The sequence below is a fragment of the Haliotis rubra genome, unplaced genomic scaffold (assembly GCF_003918875.1).
Source record: "Haliotis rubra isolate DU_JTF1 unplaced genomic scaffold, ASM391887v1 Scf124, whole genome shotgun sequence".
NCBI lineage: Eukaryota > Metazoa > Mollusca > Gastropoda > Lepetellida > Haliotidae > Haliotis > Haliotis rubra.
Window position 1 is genome coordinate 1,758,443 of NW_025765159.1, and position 19,280 is coordinate 1,777,722.

The 19,280-nt window shown below is 41.6% G+C and overlaps 1 protein-coding gene across 1 annotated transcript in view; it reads left to right on the top strand.

The window, feature by feature from the left end:
* The first annotated feature begins 5,219 nt into the window (after positions 1-5,219).
* LOC124266228 overlaps positions 5,220-19,280 on the top strand; it is a 110,767-nt gene continuing 96,706 nt past the window's right edge. Inside the window, exon 1 of the mRNA XM_046701042.1 lies at positions 5,220-5,559. Within this exon, the coding sequence (XP_046556998.1) occupies positions 5,442-5,559 (118 nt within the window). The 5' untranslated portion in view covers positions 5,220-5,441. The remainder of the gene's footprint in view (positions 5,560-19,280) is intronic.

Here is a 19,280-nt window from a genome sequence, read left to right on the forward strand (position 1 = left end):
TTTTAATTGCGAAGTCTTACAACCCGTGGGCACCATACCCGTTCAAGCTAGTGTCTTCCATTTTAACCTGTTTGAGTACCGCAAATGTTTGTATATTTGTATATTTTGGAAGATACCGTATTTCCTCTATTAAGCGCCGGACCTCTAATAAGCGCCGGGAATAAAGCAGGGCTTTAAGAACTAAGCGCCGGGTCTCTAATAACCGCCGGGGATAAAGCAGTGCTTTAAGAACTAAGCGCCGGTCCTCTATTAAGCGCCGGTCCTCTATTAAGCGCCGGGCCTCTAATAAGCGCCGGGTCTCTAATAAGCGTCGATTCCCCACATGGGCACAATGTGTTAAGCCCATTTCTGGTGTCCCCTGCCGTGATATTGCTGGAATATTGCTAAAAGCGGCGAAAAACTAAAACTCAGTCAGTCTAATAAGCGTCGGGTATAGACCTTTGCATTTTTTTCGCAAATGTATTCTCCCTTGGTCTAAAAATAAATATATTGAGGAATGGTCCCTTAAATGATGGACAGAATGAAGGCTTTGTACTCATCCCCGCTTAAAAAAATACAGGGTATTTTAATAAGCGCCGGGCCTCTAATAAGCGCCGGGTCTGGAGGTCCGTTGAAAAAATAAGGGCCGGGGGGCGCTTTTTAGAGGAAATACGGTATTCAGACAAAAGACAGTGGTAGCCTAGACGGTAGAACGTCGAAAGTCCGGGTTCGATTCCCCACGTCAGTTCATGACGTGATGTCCCCAGACCCTATATAGGTGGATTAAGTTTCAAACGTGTAAAACCATAACCACTCACTTCCTTTTCCCGTCAACAGAAGAAGGATGTGTTGAGAACTAACAACGACAGTTTCGTCGCCACTCGTATCTTTCCGTAACCGATACCTGTCATTCGGTTTTCCTCGGTATGGAGATTATCATGAATGACACGGAGGTGTTGCTGTGAGGGGTTTATCGCTGACGCTGACGTGGGAACTAACAGGGTACCGGTTCACCACATACACAGTGGCGTCAGAATGTCAATTGTGTTTTGATCATCCTTGAACAGCTCCCGATTATCTGTAACATGACACCTCGTACCTGGCCTCTGGTTCATTGTGTTCGTTTAGGAGCTGGGCGAGCTGGTAACGGTTCAAAGACCTATTAAATATTCAGGCAGCCCTGGGATAAGGTATTTTGTCGGTCACTTCTTTCAAAACAACCGATATTTACCCTGAAAAGGGGACCTGAACAGTTTGTTTTTGTTCACAATTGTTTCCAGGCTTGTCAGCGTGTTCAGCTATTTCTTTTCGACCAAGTGATTATTTCCAAAGACATCCTAATGTAGGGTCGGCTGGGTATGATCTTTAAGAAATGTTCCTGTAACCAAACTGCGAGGCTAAAGACAGTATATCGGGTTTATTTTTTTATGAAATAGAATATTTAAAGGACTGGTGTTAAATCTGATGTCTATTCAACCAACATTCATTTCCTGCAAAGGTTTGTAAACAGCAATCTGGTTGGACTATTTAATGTAAACATAATATTCTATGAGGAATGGGGTAAGAAATAAATTTGGAAGCAAGTGACCCCTACCATATTTCCAACTTACATTAATGCCTCAAAAATCCCATATTTATGATTTTCAAAGATGAAATGTCAAGGTACCAACATGCCTTGTGTATTATGGAACATTTCTCAATTTATAAAGCTTTTGAATCAAAATATATCTTAAACCATAGCATTTTTAGAATAGTTCTTTAAGTGTTGACTTAGCACAAGTACGGGTTCTGTTTTCAAAATATCTTTAACTTAAGTTGTTTACAACTGAAATATCATCACATCAATTGAGAGGTATATTATTTGTAAACTTTCTGGTTACGTCCCTTTTACTCTGTCCATTGTCCTCTGTGGGTTGGGTACAATGAAAAAATGACACTACAATGTTTTAATATACATTTGAATATTAATTATGGACTGGTAATTTATTTTGTGGTGGTGGTAGGGGGGTGGGGGTTGGGGGTTGGAGTAAAATGTTGCTTGTGGTTGAAGGTGGGGTGTGCATGAAAAAGTGTTCCATAAAAGATGAGGGAGGTGTGGGGGCAAAATTAAAGATGTCACACCCCAACCTATTTTAAATGCCGTTATAAACGTAACGCAGTATCCAAAATAAAACGCATAACATGCAGCCTGGCAAATAATTCAAAATGGCTACCACGTGAAATAGAAACACAACGGACAACTGTATCGTTATACCGAATGTAATTCGACAAGAACATTTAAAATAGCCCTTGGGAGAACCAAGATGCTTATCATCATCATCAAAGACAATTATTGATTTGAAAGTATCTGTATCTATAACCCAAAGATAGATTTCCCTTCCTCTTATCAGAATACATATATTTATATATAGATAGCAAGATAGCAACTTAGGTCAGCCGAATGACGTCAATCGGTTAAGGTATGTCAAATGGTTATCCAAGTATAACTTCTGGTTGTACAATGGTGGAGAGGTGTTCACTATGGCTGTCCATGGTTTCGAAATCGAACACAAGCAGAGACACGCTTCCACGAAAGGGAGGTAACTCTCGTCTTTAAGTTGCAGGCCATCGTTACCAGGGTAACTAGAAACCCTTCACGAGCAATGCCCTTCAGTTGACACAGGATAACTTGCTATCGTGATAAAGTAATTCTTGTCAAAAGCCATGAAGAAAAAAACAAATTAAATTTTGTCTTCAGGTTTTGCGTAATGTCTTTGAGGCTCGAGATCTGGAGGGAATTTAGACCCGACAATCTGGTTCCCATTAATGATGTTGGTCTAGACGTGATTAGTGCCTTCTGTGAAATGGAGACATTGTCTCAGTCTAATAAGGGTAATCATTGATGTTGCGGTTATTATTGCCAGCTTAATCCTGATAATAAAACCGGAGATAGCAGACGAGTACAATGGCTTTACAAGCTTGGAGTAATTCAACGAATTTCATGACACAATGATGGGTTTCCGAAAGACGATATACAACATAATTTCAGAAAGTGCTATCTGGACAGATTTTATTGACATGTTTGGCAAATGTATATTGCTAAATGATTGGCAACTCTACTAACTCACATGCCGTGTTGCGAGCGTGTCTATGCGTTAATTCCTACTGCCTGCTAGACGGGGTTCGAGGGAGTCAGGGTTGAAGATAATATGATGATAAATCTCCTAACAAGTTCAAAACGCAAGACGTAAGATTGTAAACTGCTTCACTGAAGCCTTAAAAAACGACACCACGGCGACTTAAAGCAACTGCAGCTCTGCCACAAATGGTTTATAACCAGAACCTCTCACGTTTATCTCTAAAACAGTAGTGGTAGGGTAGTCGTGTGGTTGAAACAGCGACTTGGGGTCGAGTCCCCACGGGGCAGTGTCAAATTCTCTTTATTAAAGGCTTTGACTTTTGCAAAAAGGTAAAAAAATCCAAACTCACTCATTGAGCTTTGAGAAGTTGAGGTGAAATTGGATATTTCACTTTCACAGCTTCTTCAAACGAATGTGCCTCTGTGTGTGTGTGTGTGTGCGTGCGTGTGTGTGCGTGCGTGTGTGCGCGTGCGCGTGTGTATTTGTGTATTTCATAGTGATATCCCACTAAGATAGCATGTTGCACTTAACCCGGGTACCCCGTGCAGACTCATTATACTGAAATTAGACTGACTCCTTCTTTCATCCTTAATGTCAAACGCCAGACAGGGGAACAACAAGTACCGTCTGTTTACGTCGGTAGGACGCGACCCGAAATCGAACCACCACCATTCCACTGTCCACGTCGCGGTCTATTTACTGGGTATCTTCCCATTATGACTGCTCCCAGTACGTGTCCACCATATCTAGGTCATATACGTATGTTGAAAGGGGAGTTGTTATCTGATGGTGACCGTGGACATGCTCCTATCGAACTGAACGGTAATAAAAATACTGACACTTTGTACAACGGCGTTTAGTGTTCGTGTAAACCTTTCAATACCAGCGTATTTTATCACCCAGAGTCCACTCTATATATACATAGGTATTGACACAGGAATACCGTACTGAACAAAATCGATATACATAGGTATTGACACAGGAATACCGTACTGAACAAAATCTCACGATATTATAGTATGTTAGTGAGCATGGTTTTACCCCGCAGTTTTTTTCTAAACGTCCAGCAATACACTAATAATGGGCTTGACACATACTCATGTAGGGAATCGAACCCGACCTTTGCCGTGACGAGTGAACGCTATAACCATAAGGCCACCTTCGAAATTATGAGAGGAAAATTTGTCACAATTGTCCGCACATGGCACGCCGCTGTCTACTTAGACTAGTTATGTTTGGAACAGACAAACCAATGTGAGAATCGACCGACGTCTCGATGTAATAAGCCCTCTTGGGGGCCCCGTAGCCACACATACTCATTGCCATAAAATATTCATACAATCTGATGAACCGGATTAACGATGGTGATCGTTGAAAATAACAAAATAACACATCTAATAAATTATAAGCGCGTTACGTAAGACAAGTAAACTGCTTCTTGTATGCCGGTTCCTTAAAATTAGATGCGTGCAGCTTCGAAGGGATTATTGAATTACACACTCAAATTTAATTTATCAGAACGCGCAACTTTGTTACACCACATTTGATAACCCGTGAATCGAACCGTGCCTACAAAGCGTCGAGCTCACACTGTATCCATGGAGCTACCCGAGTTTCCAATACACACGCTTCATGTTAATTCCCAAGACGAGCGGCCAGCTAACACCCAGTGACAGTGTCTCCGGTCTGTTGGTAGGAGGAAATCGAAGCACTGTCTCCCGCCATGTCGACAGGCTAAGACAGTCAGCCATCCACCCAAAGATCAGAATCAATCGATTCCAACAACAAGCGACTACAGTAACAAATGAACTTCACTTCAAAGAACTACAATACGTTCGCATTCACACACAGAACAATCGTAATCCCATTGTTCCAATGTATCCCCGCTTCTCTGTTTATATGTAATTGTGTATTGATCACTAAGTTAACAAGGCAGTGCTGTGTCTCTGCTGTCATACACGCTATCGATTTTCGGCACCGCAGATGCAACCATTAAACATTGACAACCCGCCTTCCACGCAACAGTGTTCAAATACGTACAAACTTATAAAGTTCGAACCGATTATCGCACCCGGCTCTTCGAGCGTGTCCCTATGAGCCGCGATTGGTTCAATAATGTCAGATCATCCTCGACCCCTGGCACACCAGCCTCCCGTCAACTAATCGCCACTTCACCGGGGACTACCGAGTCTCTGTACTGTTTGGAACGGTCACGCTCCGCGGAGCATTCTGGTCTCGTCTACCTGTGTGCATTTGCCGTTCACGGCCGGCCCCTTCCGGCTATGCTGAGTGACGTATGAGGCAGAGAGCCTTGTAACCTGGATATCATTGCGAGTTATTATAATGGCCCAAGTTCAGCGACTGGCATCGGCAACTATGGATAATCAGGCCCCCGAAAATGGTGAACTCCTGTCCCTCAACGACTACGACCATGACGATGTTAAGATCTCCAAACGCACAGGTAGGTCCGAGAGTGTACCTTTACAATCAGGCTCGTCACAGCGGTATGTGGGGCCTGCAAGGTGTGTTTTTGTTGACGTTCTTATTTCCCTGTCACTGCTACACAGCTGATCCGACGGATGAAAAAATACTTAGATACTTTTACAACGGGACTTTTATTCAATTGGACTGCAATGTTAGCATTACAAACAAGTTTTGTGTGTTTTAGACTCGACCTCGCGTAGCGTTTGGTATCAGAGTTGTTGATTTCTCGGGGTGTGCGAGTTGACATGTTATGTACAAACGGGACAAGGTGACAATTGCTCCGTCGTCAGTGAGGATATTTTCAGGTCGGGAAAATCATTGATTTTTCTTTCCGACAGCCTCGTTTCCGAGGACTGATAAATATAGCTCGATCGAAGATTTAGCTGGGGACGGAGGGGGGTCGCTCGTAGTAAACGTTTAATAATATAGCAGCGTGGATGTGGGTCGCGGCTGTTGGACACAGTCACCAGTACAACATAGATCATGGTCTATGTATGTCTGCTGAAATATACAACGGCATACCTGTAATTAACAGGTAGTTGATTGCATGTAACAATAACCGGAAGAAGAAGGGCTATGAATGCGTTGCAGGTGTAGCCGTGCAGCTTGAAATTCACGGATTAATTGAATAGGTTGTTTGTACTGGATACACCTGGCTGCCTGACTCACGCCTTTCACGCATTCCAATACTGGAGTAATGTAAATGAAATGTACAAGTTGTGCTAATGCTATTCGTGGCTTTACTGCAGCTATACATATGGTAATGGGCGAAATATACATGAATTTGACTAGAGTTAACACTACAGGTCGGTGTTGGTTAGTGATCCATAACAAGCAGGTAAATACACATGTCCCACCGTAGTTTCTCCATTCAGCCAGGTATAAGCTGTCAAACCACTGCTGCAATATCTTCTTTTGATGAACATTGCTTATAATTAATCACAATGTTTGCAAAATAACTTAACTTTATCCACTATTGTGGATTATCGACAGTCCAAATCTTGATGAACACTGCTTAATCACAATGTTTGCAAAATAACTTATATCCAGGATTGTGGATTATCGGCAGACCTAATTTGATGAACACTGCTTAATCACAATGTTTGCAAAACAAAAACTTTATCCAGGATTATGGATTATCAAGAGAATTAACTTTGCAAATTAGCATTAATTTACATTAATTAAAATACTCCGTTCCCAGTTACGAGCTGGCAATATTATATATTTCCTAATTTTGTCCATTAGAAAATGTTGAACAATTTTAATGCCACATACTGTATATTTGGATATCGCCTAGGTCAAAGTAATTTTCTGTCTACATCTCATAAAATATTCTGTAACGTCAAAGCAGTATGTCTGCATCTACATTCGTTCTGTCGAGGGCTAATATGACGAAACATTGTTATAGTGTAAGCAAAACAATGAACCAAAGCGTGTACCTGGTATAATATATTATATTTTGTCGACAAACCGCACTGACATGTATATTTTGTAACCTCTCTGACTGGTCGTACTGTTTAATGGTGTTCAGACTAAAACGACCTTTATATACATATATTAGTATAAACACAATTGCATTCCCACAATTGCCTATGACGTCATTTGTGACGTAATAATCAATCTTATTTGAATATGTTAAAGTGACAGGCATGTTCAGTTACAGAGATCTGTATATAATACATTTCGTGACATCAAAATATTATTAAAATTTCAGAATCATTGTTTTCTTCAGTTTCACCACCCAAAACAACGTTGCTGGAGTTATGATGTAGTAGAATACTACTATCAAGATAGACCACCTCAGGAAATCCAACCAAAATAGACAAACATTTTGTTGATAAAACAGATACTTATGTTATCTGCATTCCCGGTAAATCGATACAGATCCCTATCCTTTAGTTGCATCTGATTGAATAAGTGCTGTAAAACTGTACTGTACAGGGTTGTAAAACTGTACTGTACAGGGTTGTGATTCTGGACTGTACAGGGTTGTAAAACTACTGTACAGGGTTGTAAACCTGTACTGTACAGGGTTGTAAACCTGTACTTTACAGGGTTGTAAAACTACTGTACAGTGTTGTAAAACTGTACTGTACAGGGTTGTAAAACGTATGTACAGGGTTGTGATTCTGGACTGTACAGGGTAGTAAAACTGTACTCTACAGTGGTGTGGAACTGTACTGTACAGAGTTGCGATTCTATACTGTACAGGGTTGTGACATGGTGGCGTCAGGATGTGATAAGGATGCTGTATAAAACAATGTCAATGACGTCATATATGATTTCTTATCCTACCAATAACTTTTATCGACCTGTCTGTTATGGTTATAAACCCGCATGTCTTACTGAATTTTGTTGCATGCCAAAAGACACGCATATCGGCGAATTATTCCCTCGCAAAAAAATGTTGAAACTCCCTTGCCAAGGATTTATCCATTAAGCCACAGCTTGTAGGTTATTCTCGTTGTCGTTTATAGGACATAATTTGAAATGATCTGAAATACGAACCAATTACCCTTCAGCAACTGCGGCCATTAAAACTCAAGTGATGGATATTAATATGTATTTTCGCCATGCTATCAGCAGGCACTGCTCACTCTGTTTCGAAGCCTCTGTTTTCAATGTATTGTACTAGACGCATGCAACAATCTTACGTTAAATGTTAAAATTTTGTAGTATTATATATAAAAAAGTAAAGAAAAAATACATGGTTAATTTACAAATGTATCATCGTTGGCAGTTTGGCTGGATATGGGTTTAATAGGGAGTTTCCCTGTTACATTATTTATATGTTACATTTTATATTTATATGTTACATTATACATTTGTATGTTACTATATACATACATACATACATACATACATACATACATACATACATACATACATACATACATGCATGCATGTATACATACATACATATATTCTCTCTGAGTTAAATACATTCAAATATATAACTAAATATTCACCCTGTCGTCAACAGATGACGCTTGGCCGTTGTTGTAAAACCTACGTATACACAATTTCGACGTATAATATGGAATTGATATCAGTCTAGATATACAATAAATACTTTTTATGACCAGTATGTATAATATCAGGATTACATTAACACTGAGATCCCATGATACCTGTCCCTTTGATGTTGGATGCCAGGTGATGCAAAACACATCATCAAGCGTGATAGCAGTAAGTCGGGCACAATAGCGTGTATTTGGCATTGTTGGTAAATGACATTTCTCGATCCAGATCCGGAAACCGGATTTCCGGATAAATGCAGCATTTTATGTAGAATGTATTTCGTTTCTTGTAAATATCGTTCGGAATGCGAGGTTTCCTGATAAGCGGGGTTCCATTGTAGTTATATTATAGATCACGAATAAAGTGTTTTGGCCCTAGTAATAAGGTCTTGTAATGAAAGAGACAGATATCCCAAACTAAACAACTTAGGATATTAGTGTTTTCCAATACACGTAACATTCTAAGCGTAAGATTTAAATCTTAAATGTTTTGTAAAGTACTCGTAACAATGTACATGGGCAAGGCGTTATCTGTATGGGCCACGTTTCATACCACAAGGGCAGAGATTGGGGCCTCTGAAAAGCCCAGCTCCATTATTCTGTACCACTGTGCATACACCGCTTTTCCTTTCATGCCCTCCACAGATGTTGACAATGTACCCATTCTGTACACAAACTGTACCTTTCGTTAATGCGTACTCGCATGTTCTGATTTAATACCTTTTTAGAAGCGTCTTAGAAATCGATTTCCTTTGCAAATCCTGTCTCGTAAGTTCACTTGATTAAATACATGTGTTGAACCTCGCTGTGATTTACAGTAGACAGGGCAGATCAAGGCTGTTTGGCGTGCAGTGGGAATAGATTAGTACAGCGATCGCCGTGTATGCTTTTGTAGATTTCATCTTCTCCCATCCGTCTTGTATTCACCAGTCTAATCTTTAACCATCAGCATCCTATTAATCCAATGGTTCAATCGTTCAGTGAGCCCATCCCTCGACCTGCAGTCTTAAAGGAACGGCTGGAGTAGTCGAGTTGTCAAAGCGTTCGCTCTTTACGCTGACGCCCGGGTTCGATTTCCCACATGGTTACACTGTTTGAAGCCTATTTCTGTTGTCCTAAGTCGTGACATCGCTATATTATTTCAAGAACGGCGTAAAACTGTACTCACTCACCAGCCCCTTCTGGTTGTTAATCCAAGAATCATGCCATGGGCAACATTATGCCTCGTCTTGGGGTTAAGCAGCACTTGGAATCAGCGTTTGATGGCTACCTTTAAAAATACTACGGGTGGTGGAGTAGCCGAGTGGTTAAAGCGTCCGCTCATCACGCCGAAGACCTGGGTTCGATTCCCCACATGGGTACAATGTGTGAAGCCCATTTCTGGTGTCCCCGCCGAGATATTGGTTAAATATTGCTAAAAGCGGCGTAAAACTAAACTCACTTACTTTAGAATTGCTAGGAATTGAATTTTGCGCATGTGTTGAAGAAAAAACATAAGTACGCATAGTGAAAACCTGTCACGGTCAGCTGTCCGCTGCGCTGGAAACCGACCGGACAATACCTCGCCGCCTTGAACCCCGGGGAAGCTTGTACAACTGAGTCTATGCATGTTCTGATTCTGTATATGTCACGGCCAGGTCTGGTGACTGGTGACTGGTGACTGGTCGCTGAAAGCTGACCAGTTGTTGAGACCGACCAGGCAATACACCACCCTGACTGCAGCCATGGAGCAGCTTTTACGATAGACTAACGCTTTTCTCTGAATAGATAATTTTGATACAAACATATAACTCCGAAAAGGAGCCCCAATGAGCTCAGAGATGCAGAACCCGAGGAAATCTAGACTTGCTTCATCCCTTGCTTTTTCATTGCAGAATGGGTTGATCTTAAGGGTAAACAATATGGTTCAGGGACTGTAAGACAGACTACTTGTGCGACGAAGACAATGCATGAAGACTAACGCTTAGTCTCTGAATAGATATAATTTTGATACAAACAAATAACTGCATTTAAATTGAAAAGGAACCCCTGTAGGCTCAGAGATGAAGAACCCGGGGAAATCTAGACTTGCTGCATCTTTTGCTTTTGCATTGCAGAAAGGGTTGATCGGAATGGAAAATATGGTGGTTCAGGGACTGTAAGGCAGACTACTTGTACGACATCAGCCACGCAGACTAACGCTTAGTCTCTGCAATTATACTTTATTTTGACAGAAACAAATCACTTCATTTAAACTGACAGGAGCCCTTGTGAACTGGGAGATTCAGAACCTGACCAAGTTTAGACTTGCTTCCCTTGAGGCTTTTTTTTCTTGCAGGAAGGGTTAGGCGAGGGTTAATTAATGCTGTTCAGGGACTGTGAGACAGACCACCCATGCATGTTATGCTGCCATATGTCACAGCTAGGTCCGGTCAATGCGAGCTGACCGCCGGACAATACATCACCTAAGGGACAGCTTGTGAGACGGGAGTCAATGCATGTTATGTCGCCATAGGTCACAGCTACTTCCGAGGAATAGGGTTGTAGATTTATACTGGTGAAACTAGTCTGTATTCCTGGCACTGGATGCCAGCGAAACTGTTCAGCGGCGATGTCAGATATGACTCAAGTGCGCATACCGAGCCCATCAGTGTTGAGTTGTTCATAGGACATTTTCAGATTGATTAAATAAGTCGCCATCCTCTATACAAGGGACCCTTGTTAATCAGGATGGTCCTGTTCATAATGAAAATATCCTGATTAACACACAGGTTAACAAATCATGGTCACCGATTGAATGAGTTGGGTTTAACGTTGATGTGAAATATTTCAGGTGAATCAGTGAGTGAGTATGGTTTTACGCCGCTTTTAGCAATATTCCAGCAATATCACGGCGGGGAGCACCAGAAATGGGCTTCACACATTGTACTCATGTGGGGAATCGAACCCGGGTCTTCGGCGTGACGAGCGGACGCCTTAACCACTGGGCTACCCGACTTCTCTCAAGTGTATCAGAGCATATCAGGCCCAAGTCGTTCACAACTGGTCTCAGGAACAGGGGTATGGTTCTGTGAAACGTAGAAACATAAAGATGTCGAACCGAGATACAAGTCACAGGATTCTGACACACTCAAGGGACGGAACTCTGCGCAGTCAATGGCGATGACTTAGACGAATCAGGTCTCTGATTACTAAGTAATGTAAGTTTAATTGCATTGGACCATTCCTTGCACAACTGTTCGGAAAGCCGGAATTACCAAATATCATTAAATCTTGATAACCTGCAGTTCATTAAGATTGCCATCGGGTCGAATCACGAAATGCGCGTTGAGTACTCTCCTATCCAAGTCTGAGAACCGCTGGCCAGGAGGGAAAGGTCAAGCGTAGCAAAGACGTGTGCTTTGACCGGCGGTAGCGGAGACGGCACGACGTTGGTAAAATGTCGACCACAACAGCAAATATACCATGCTACAGCTCGTTAATTATTTCGTTTCTGCTCGTCAGTCCCCATGGGGTCCATGATTGAGAGATGCGGCGCGACTACCGCCATCGTCGGCAACCGGTGTAGTAGAAGAGGTGACAAACGTCGTGTGTATAACTGAACCTCGTGAACTGACATGACCTTTAGAGTAACATGCATGGCTATTTGCGAGCTTTACTAACCGTCCCTGTCTGCACTTGATGTAAAATACATGTCAGATATAATCCTTTACTGCCAGTATGTAAAATATCTGAAATATTCGCTTAATTCACAAAACGCATTAAAATTTAAATACTTTAAAAAACAGACTGAAACTTCAGTCTATTTTCTGTTATGACAACGAATTACAACTGAACATTTGACGTTGTTCATCACCCAGTGACTGGAAAAAGATGATTTTACATTAAAATGAATTTACATGTTTTATTATATTCTTCTAATCCTAGCATAAATTATCTTTGGATGTTTTAATTCCCTTTTGAACTTTTATGTCAATGTGTTAAACTAATGGGTGGCGGTGGGGTAGCCTAGTGGTTAAAGCGTTGGCTCGTCACGCCGAAGACCCGGGTTCGAATCCCCACATGGGTACAATTCGTGAGTCCCATTTCTGGTGTCCCCCGCCGTGATATTGCTGGAATATTGCTAAAAGCGGCGTAAAACTAAACTCAGTTAAACTAATGGACAATTACTTTCAGTCAATCTGTAAAATTACTGAAGTATACTATCCATCAAACGTTTAGACTCACTTAAAGCACTCGCTATTTGTTATGTATATATATGTGGTTACATCGAAGATGAATTTCTCCACTAACTTGGGGGAACAAACAACAAACCTTATGCAGATGAATTGCACGAGGATCATGCATCAAATTGCTGAAAAGCATGTGCAAATATCGTGCATGTGAACAGCTGCGTTTTGGTGTAAAGTTTTGTTAAGAATTTGCCAATTTTCACTGAGTTTCATCATTTATTGAACTCATGACAATAAGTTTTTCAACATTACGAAATGTTTTCAATACATCAATTCATGTGCAAACAGTACCTTTAAACAGTATGGAATATTTTGCAAAATCAAGTTTAGAACAGTTGCCTGAAGTCAGTGGCTATATTAACACTAGTGAGTCTAAACTTTTAATGGGTAGTATATTTAGGCATTTCGTGAATTGACTGAGTGAATCGCACTTTACTGGTTGATTTTACAGGTCTTTAACATTGGGTAGGTGGGGAGCTGAGATTTGGCTGCGTTCACTCCCCATATTGTTGTGCTACATTTTGGCGACCCATACTCCTTCGCTGAAAACGTTTATTCTTGACACCCCTCCCCTAAATGACCAGTTCCTTATATGAACAACGAGATGAGCGTATAGCTTGAATCACGAGGACTTGACTAGAGGTACAGGTGTTGGGTTGCAAAGTTTCCATAGAAACGAGGAGATTTGTGAGGTTTCCGTAATAGTAAGGTTTCGAATGTTTGATTTGCCTGGTTACGAGGTCTTGAGGTTAGTAGGTCTTGAGAAGCGTTTTATTTTACTCTGATAAAAGAACTGTGGCGCTTTTGTTGTATAAAGTTGACTGTTTTCAGCCTTGTGTATTTTGTTGATGTTGACGCATCATTGAAGAATTGTGGACATAATGATGTAACAGGTTTCAAACAGTTAAAAACATCTGCAAACAACAATGATATTCATACAAACACATTAACATAGAGCCATAGCTTGTTATAAAGTTAAACAAATGTTCATCGTCCTTACACAACCATGCTACTACTTAAGTCAATGGATCAGTGTACACTTTTATTCTCTCTGCCTATGTTGCGCTCACTGCGTCATACCAAAGCATTGGTACTTGTTGGTCAACCCAGTCTCTGCCTACGCCGCGTTAGCGGCAAGACGGCTTAAGTTCTGTAGATACATCGTCACTGAGCGAAGAAGAAACCCAATTTCACCTCACCTCCTGCACCTCACCTATGTTGCGTTAGAAGACGGTTCGTAGATACATTACTAAAGAAGAACCCAACAGACAAATACAAAATGTATTTAAAGTAATGTTTGTAAACAACTAACCGTTCACGGCTCTCATCCACACATAGTTTAAATATGACAGGATACGAGGAAACAGACAACAATGGACCTATGCTCTGTGTAATTGTACGTCTTCACACCGGAGTACACCAGAGACTATCACCAAGAGCAATGAAACCAGCAGACCCTGGCATTTCGCTCCATTGCCTACTTGCCTAGTACATGACGCTTTAACTTAGCTTACCAGTAAACATGTATTCGTATTATGTACGGGGCGGTGGGGTAGCCTAGTGGTTAAAGCGTTCGCTCGTCTCGCCGAAGACCCGGGTTCGATTCCCCACATGGGTACAATGTGTGAGGCCCATTTCTGGCGTACCCCGACCGTGATATTGCTGAAATATTGCTAAAACGGCGTAAAATCCAACTCACTCACTCACTCTACCTATTCCCTGCTGGCATAACAACATCAACCCAGGTAGAGTGAGTGAGGTTAGTTTTACGCCGCAGTCAGTACTATTACGCCTTGATTCAACACACAGATACCGGAAGTTGGAAGTTTCAATTTCTCCTAAGTTACTCATCCGAAGACTGGTATCAGTCTGTGTTCCAATATAAGGACTCCCTTGTGCAAGCGTAGACGCATCAGCTGCGAAGTGCTATTTAATGATAATCCTCTAATAACCGATACTATGCTATAATTATACCAGTCCCCCGGGATACACAGCAGGGTCGTGGCTGTCGGTGTCTTCGTCAGGCGGTGGTAGTTTCCGGGGGAATTATAGAATATGATGCGTTTCCATGGCAATATATTTTATTATTCGCAAAGGACGGTGTTAGTTTCCGGAGCATTATAAATATATTTCTGGCACCTATGTGAAAAAGATTCTCCCTCAGAGCAACTTTGTGTTATTGAGAAACTTTGTATATTTTCTTGTTCTTTTCGATTTCTATATGTTTCGTTAAAATGAAGTTTTTTCAATCTGCCCAGTTCAAAGTATCCTGTTAAATGCATGATTTAGGAGCAGTCGTATCCCAGATAGCATTGCCAACATTGCCAACGTTGGGCCAACGTCCGAATGCTATCTGGGATGTACGTAGTGTTTAGGAACATCGTCCTTAAAACACGCTCAAGATATGTTTCAAATATCTTTATCCAACTTGTATTGCAGTAGTGGCGTCTGTCATGTAATGTTTTCGAGCTTTTGTGTCTTCAAACGAGTTCAGGGCCGGAATGGAAGCCTAGTGGTTAAAGAGTTCGCTCGTCACACCGAAAGCCCGGATTCGATTCCCCACATGTGTACGTACAATGGTGTCCCCCACCTTGATGCTGGAATGTTGCTACCAGCAGCGTAAGACGTCACTCACTCACTGAAACCAGTTGAAATCTTAGAATTTCGTTTCCGAAGCAGATCGGAACAGAGACCCGTTACATATATCATGGTTATAAACTTATGAACTTTTCAATAACGGGTTGTTCACGCTGTCTGACCAAAATTTACATTCTTAAATAACGCAGTGATATAAATGTCGTTTCTGGGGCGTGGCGTCACTATATGACCAATAGTCATTGAACTAACTGAATCGGAGAGACTACGTTCACTCACAGGCAAATTGTAGCGCACTTAGGGTTGCGCAACAAAGAGAAAATGACCAGTCTTCGCTCTCATTATGGGAAGACTGGTCATTTTCTCTTTGTTGCGCAACCCTATTTGCGCTACAATTTGCCTGTTGTTCACTGTTGCGCCACCGTCAGGCGGTTTTGTTGTCGACTACCTCATTCCTTCTATATTGGTCTTTAGTCTTCCCGCTGCGGTTAATGCCTCGCTTACTCACATTAATCTGATAAACCCGATCTAACTGATATACGTTAAAAACAGCAACAAACCCAAACAGTGTGCGAAATAGCCACTGGCCCGCTAGCTCCGTGGCTAGTAAAATCCAGTCGGGCCAGTAAATCTCCTTAGTCACTGGCCCGACTGGCTAGTGAATTTTCATGGGGTCATTTTTAAATAATCACACTCTCCGACTTGTTAAGTTATAATACACTTTTAAATCATGCAAGATTGTGGCCTGATAAATGATGGTATTTTACCATTTTGTAATCTTTTGCTTAGTTTCTAAATCCAAATTTCGGGCTAGTGAATTATTTTGTGGGCTAGTAACGTTCAGGCATAGCTATCCCGACTGGCTAGCAAAATGTGGAAACTATTTCGAACACTGAACCTAAGTCACTCACTGCATTCATGACCGCCTCCGTGGTGTAGTGGTTAGAGCGTCCGCCCGGAGAGCTGAAAGTCGCGGGTTCGATCCCCGACCGCGTCATACCAAAAGACGTTAAAATATGGTACTTGTTGGTCCCTGCCTAGCGCTCGGCATTAATGGGTACAACAAGGACTGGTCGGCTCGGAGTCAGTATAATGTGTCTGAGTGGGGTATTCATGCTTCACTGCGGCATGGTATCTCAGTGGGCTAGCACTATAAAACCAGCGTAAGTCTGGGCTAGTACAAGCAGGCGCACGTGCACATACACACGCATGCACGTCGTCATATGAGCGAAATATTCTCAAGCACGACGTTAATCCCAATTTCACCTCACCTCACTGCATTCATTGGGAACATGGTGAAATATTCAGCAATGAAAATATCCAAACTATGACGTCAGGGCCAGTCGAACAATGTCGGTAATGAGGGCTATTTCCAGTCCATTTACGCTAAAACTTGAAATATCAGATGAAATCCGAAGCTCTACCCAGATTCATAATTCATACTTCCTCATGACCTGATGGTATTATGAACGTGCAGAACGCCTTCGGTTTCAGATATTCAATATTTTATGGTCCTTTCTCTTCAAAACCACATTTTAATATCTTTTTCCGTATTTCAAAATGAGATAACATAACAAACATGATACTCTACCATACGTGAAATATTGATTTTAAGTGAGTGAGTATGGTTTTACGCCGCTTTTAGCAATATTCCAGCAATATCACGGCGGGGGACACCAGAAATGGGCTTCACACATTGTGCGCATGTGGGGATTCGAACCCGGGTCTCCGGCGTGACGAGCGGACGCTTTAACCACTCGGCTACTCCACCGCCCCTATTGATTTTAAGGGTCCTTGTAGATGTCAGCTCAGTTCGATATACTCGTTTATTCGTTTTAAAGAATCTTTTACTTTCTGTAATTCTGTGTGAAGATAAACAAATGAAGTTGTCAAGACTACAACGATTTATCTCCCCTAAAAACTATATACTTGAAATTGAAAAATAAAATAGACACGTTATTAAAATTAAGTTTGAAAACAGTCGCCGAAACACTCCAAACATTAGTGAGTGAGTTTAGTTTTACGCCGCTTTTAGCAATATTCCACGTCGGGGGGACACCAGAAATGGGCTTTTATCCATCTGAGGAATGGAGTCCGGGTCTTCGGCGTGACGAGCGAACGCTTTAACCACTAGGCCCCTCCAAACTTTAGGTTTAAAACACATCATGACTCGTATCACTTTAGTCACCATAGAAAATAACATGTCTTGTTTGTTCTATCTAAGCAAACATCAAACACTGGTGTATACTTACTTTCCCCCGAAAGTTGCTTAATTGGGCGGTGGGTAGCATAGTGGTTAAAGCGTTCTCTTGGCTCACCGAAAACCCGGGTTCGATTCCCTACGTAGGTACAATGTGTGTGGCTCATTTCTGGTGTCTCCTGATATTAGGGGGTGGGTATTGCAGAGAATTTTCATATTGCGATATGCCAAATGCCAAAACATATATTGCGATATGTATTGTAAAATATAAATGTAAATAATGTTTGGCACAAATGAAACAAGGAAAGGAACAATTTAAAAAAACCCGGAAATATCCTAAGATTTTCGAGTGTTACGAAGTTTTCCGAATGCATGTCAAAATACCAGTTTTCGATCAGCGTATCGCAATACGTATCGTTTTCATGTCTGAACCGGTAAATACCGGTAAACCGGTTATATTGCTCAGCCCTACCTGATATTGCTGAAATATTGCTAAATGTGGCGTAAAACAAAAACTCACTCACGCACTTGTTGCTTAAAGTCGCGTGTCCGGTACATCATTGCCCTGGTTGCCCGGTAGACTGCCGTATACACCCGCAAACATTGATAACAATAAAGCCTGTACAAGTCCACTGTACTTAGCAAGTCTGTACCCTGATCTACAAAACGGTCGTAGCGCTACGACATTCGTAAGTCCATGATAAACTGTAGAGTTACGACAGGTCGTAACGTTACGAACGCTTTGTGGATCGGGACCCTGGATCAAAGCAGTCTCTGCAAATGATGAGAGTCATTGGGCTCCTTTGTATTGCTTTTTGTAATGGTAATTTGACAACAGATTTTGTAAATCATTTTCATTTCAGAGACTATAGATGCTTATTCCCACGTTTTGCTGCACTTTATTATCTCAAACACAGTTATTCGGGACAGAAATGTTTGTTATTGGGGATGGTAGCATCCATTTAAAGGTGAAACTGCTCTTACCAGATTTAACTGTCATCTTAACGGTCGTTTTAAAACATGTTCGAGGTAAAAACTCCAACATGGGTACAACGTGTGAAGCCCATTTTCGTGTTCCCGCTGTGAAAGTGACGCCAAACCATAACAACTCTGTCATTGTTTATTTTTGTGTTATGTAGTTTGATGTGATACACGATTGGCTGCTCAACTAGTGATGAATTTAAGTGTAGGTCCAACCTCAGTAACATTCCATATGTTTGACGATGATCTGTGAATTATTGAGTCTGGACCAGACCATTCAGTGACTGACATGGTCATCGATCTTCGCATCCGGGTTACGATGACATCAACGAAGTCAGCGACTCTGATCACTGACCCATATAGTCCCCTATACAACAAGCATAAGTTGCTGAAGACCAATTGTAACCCGGATGTTCACAGGTTCATGCATTTAAAGTTCAGTTTTCATCACATTCAAAGTGCAGCTTTCGTCACAGACGTCCGCATTACGTCGATACGCTGAACCTGTAAAATGTCACCGCGTTCCTCGCACCGCCATTCATTGCGGCCCTTGACATTAATATTCCCTATTCATATGCAGCCTTTCTCTCATTGTCCCGGCAAGCACCTGTCAACTCTCTTGTTTTATTAACGCATCTTACCTGCAAGCATAACCCGACACCTTCTCCCTCCGCAGCTGTCATATATGATA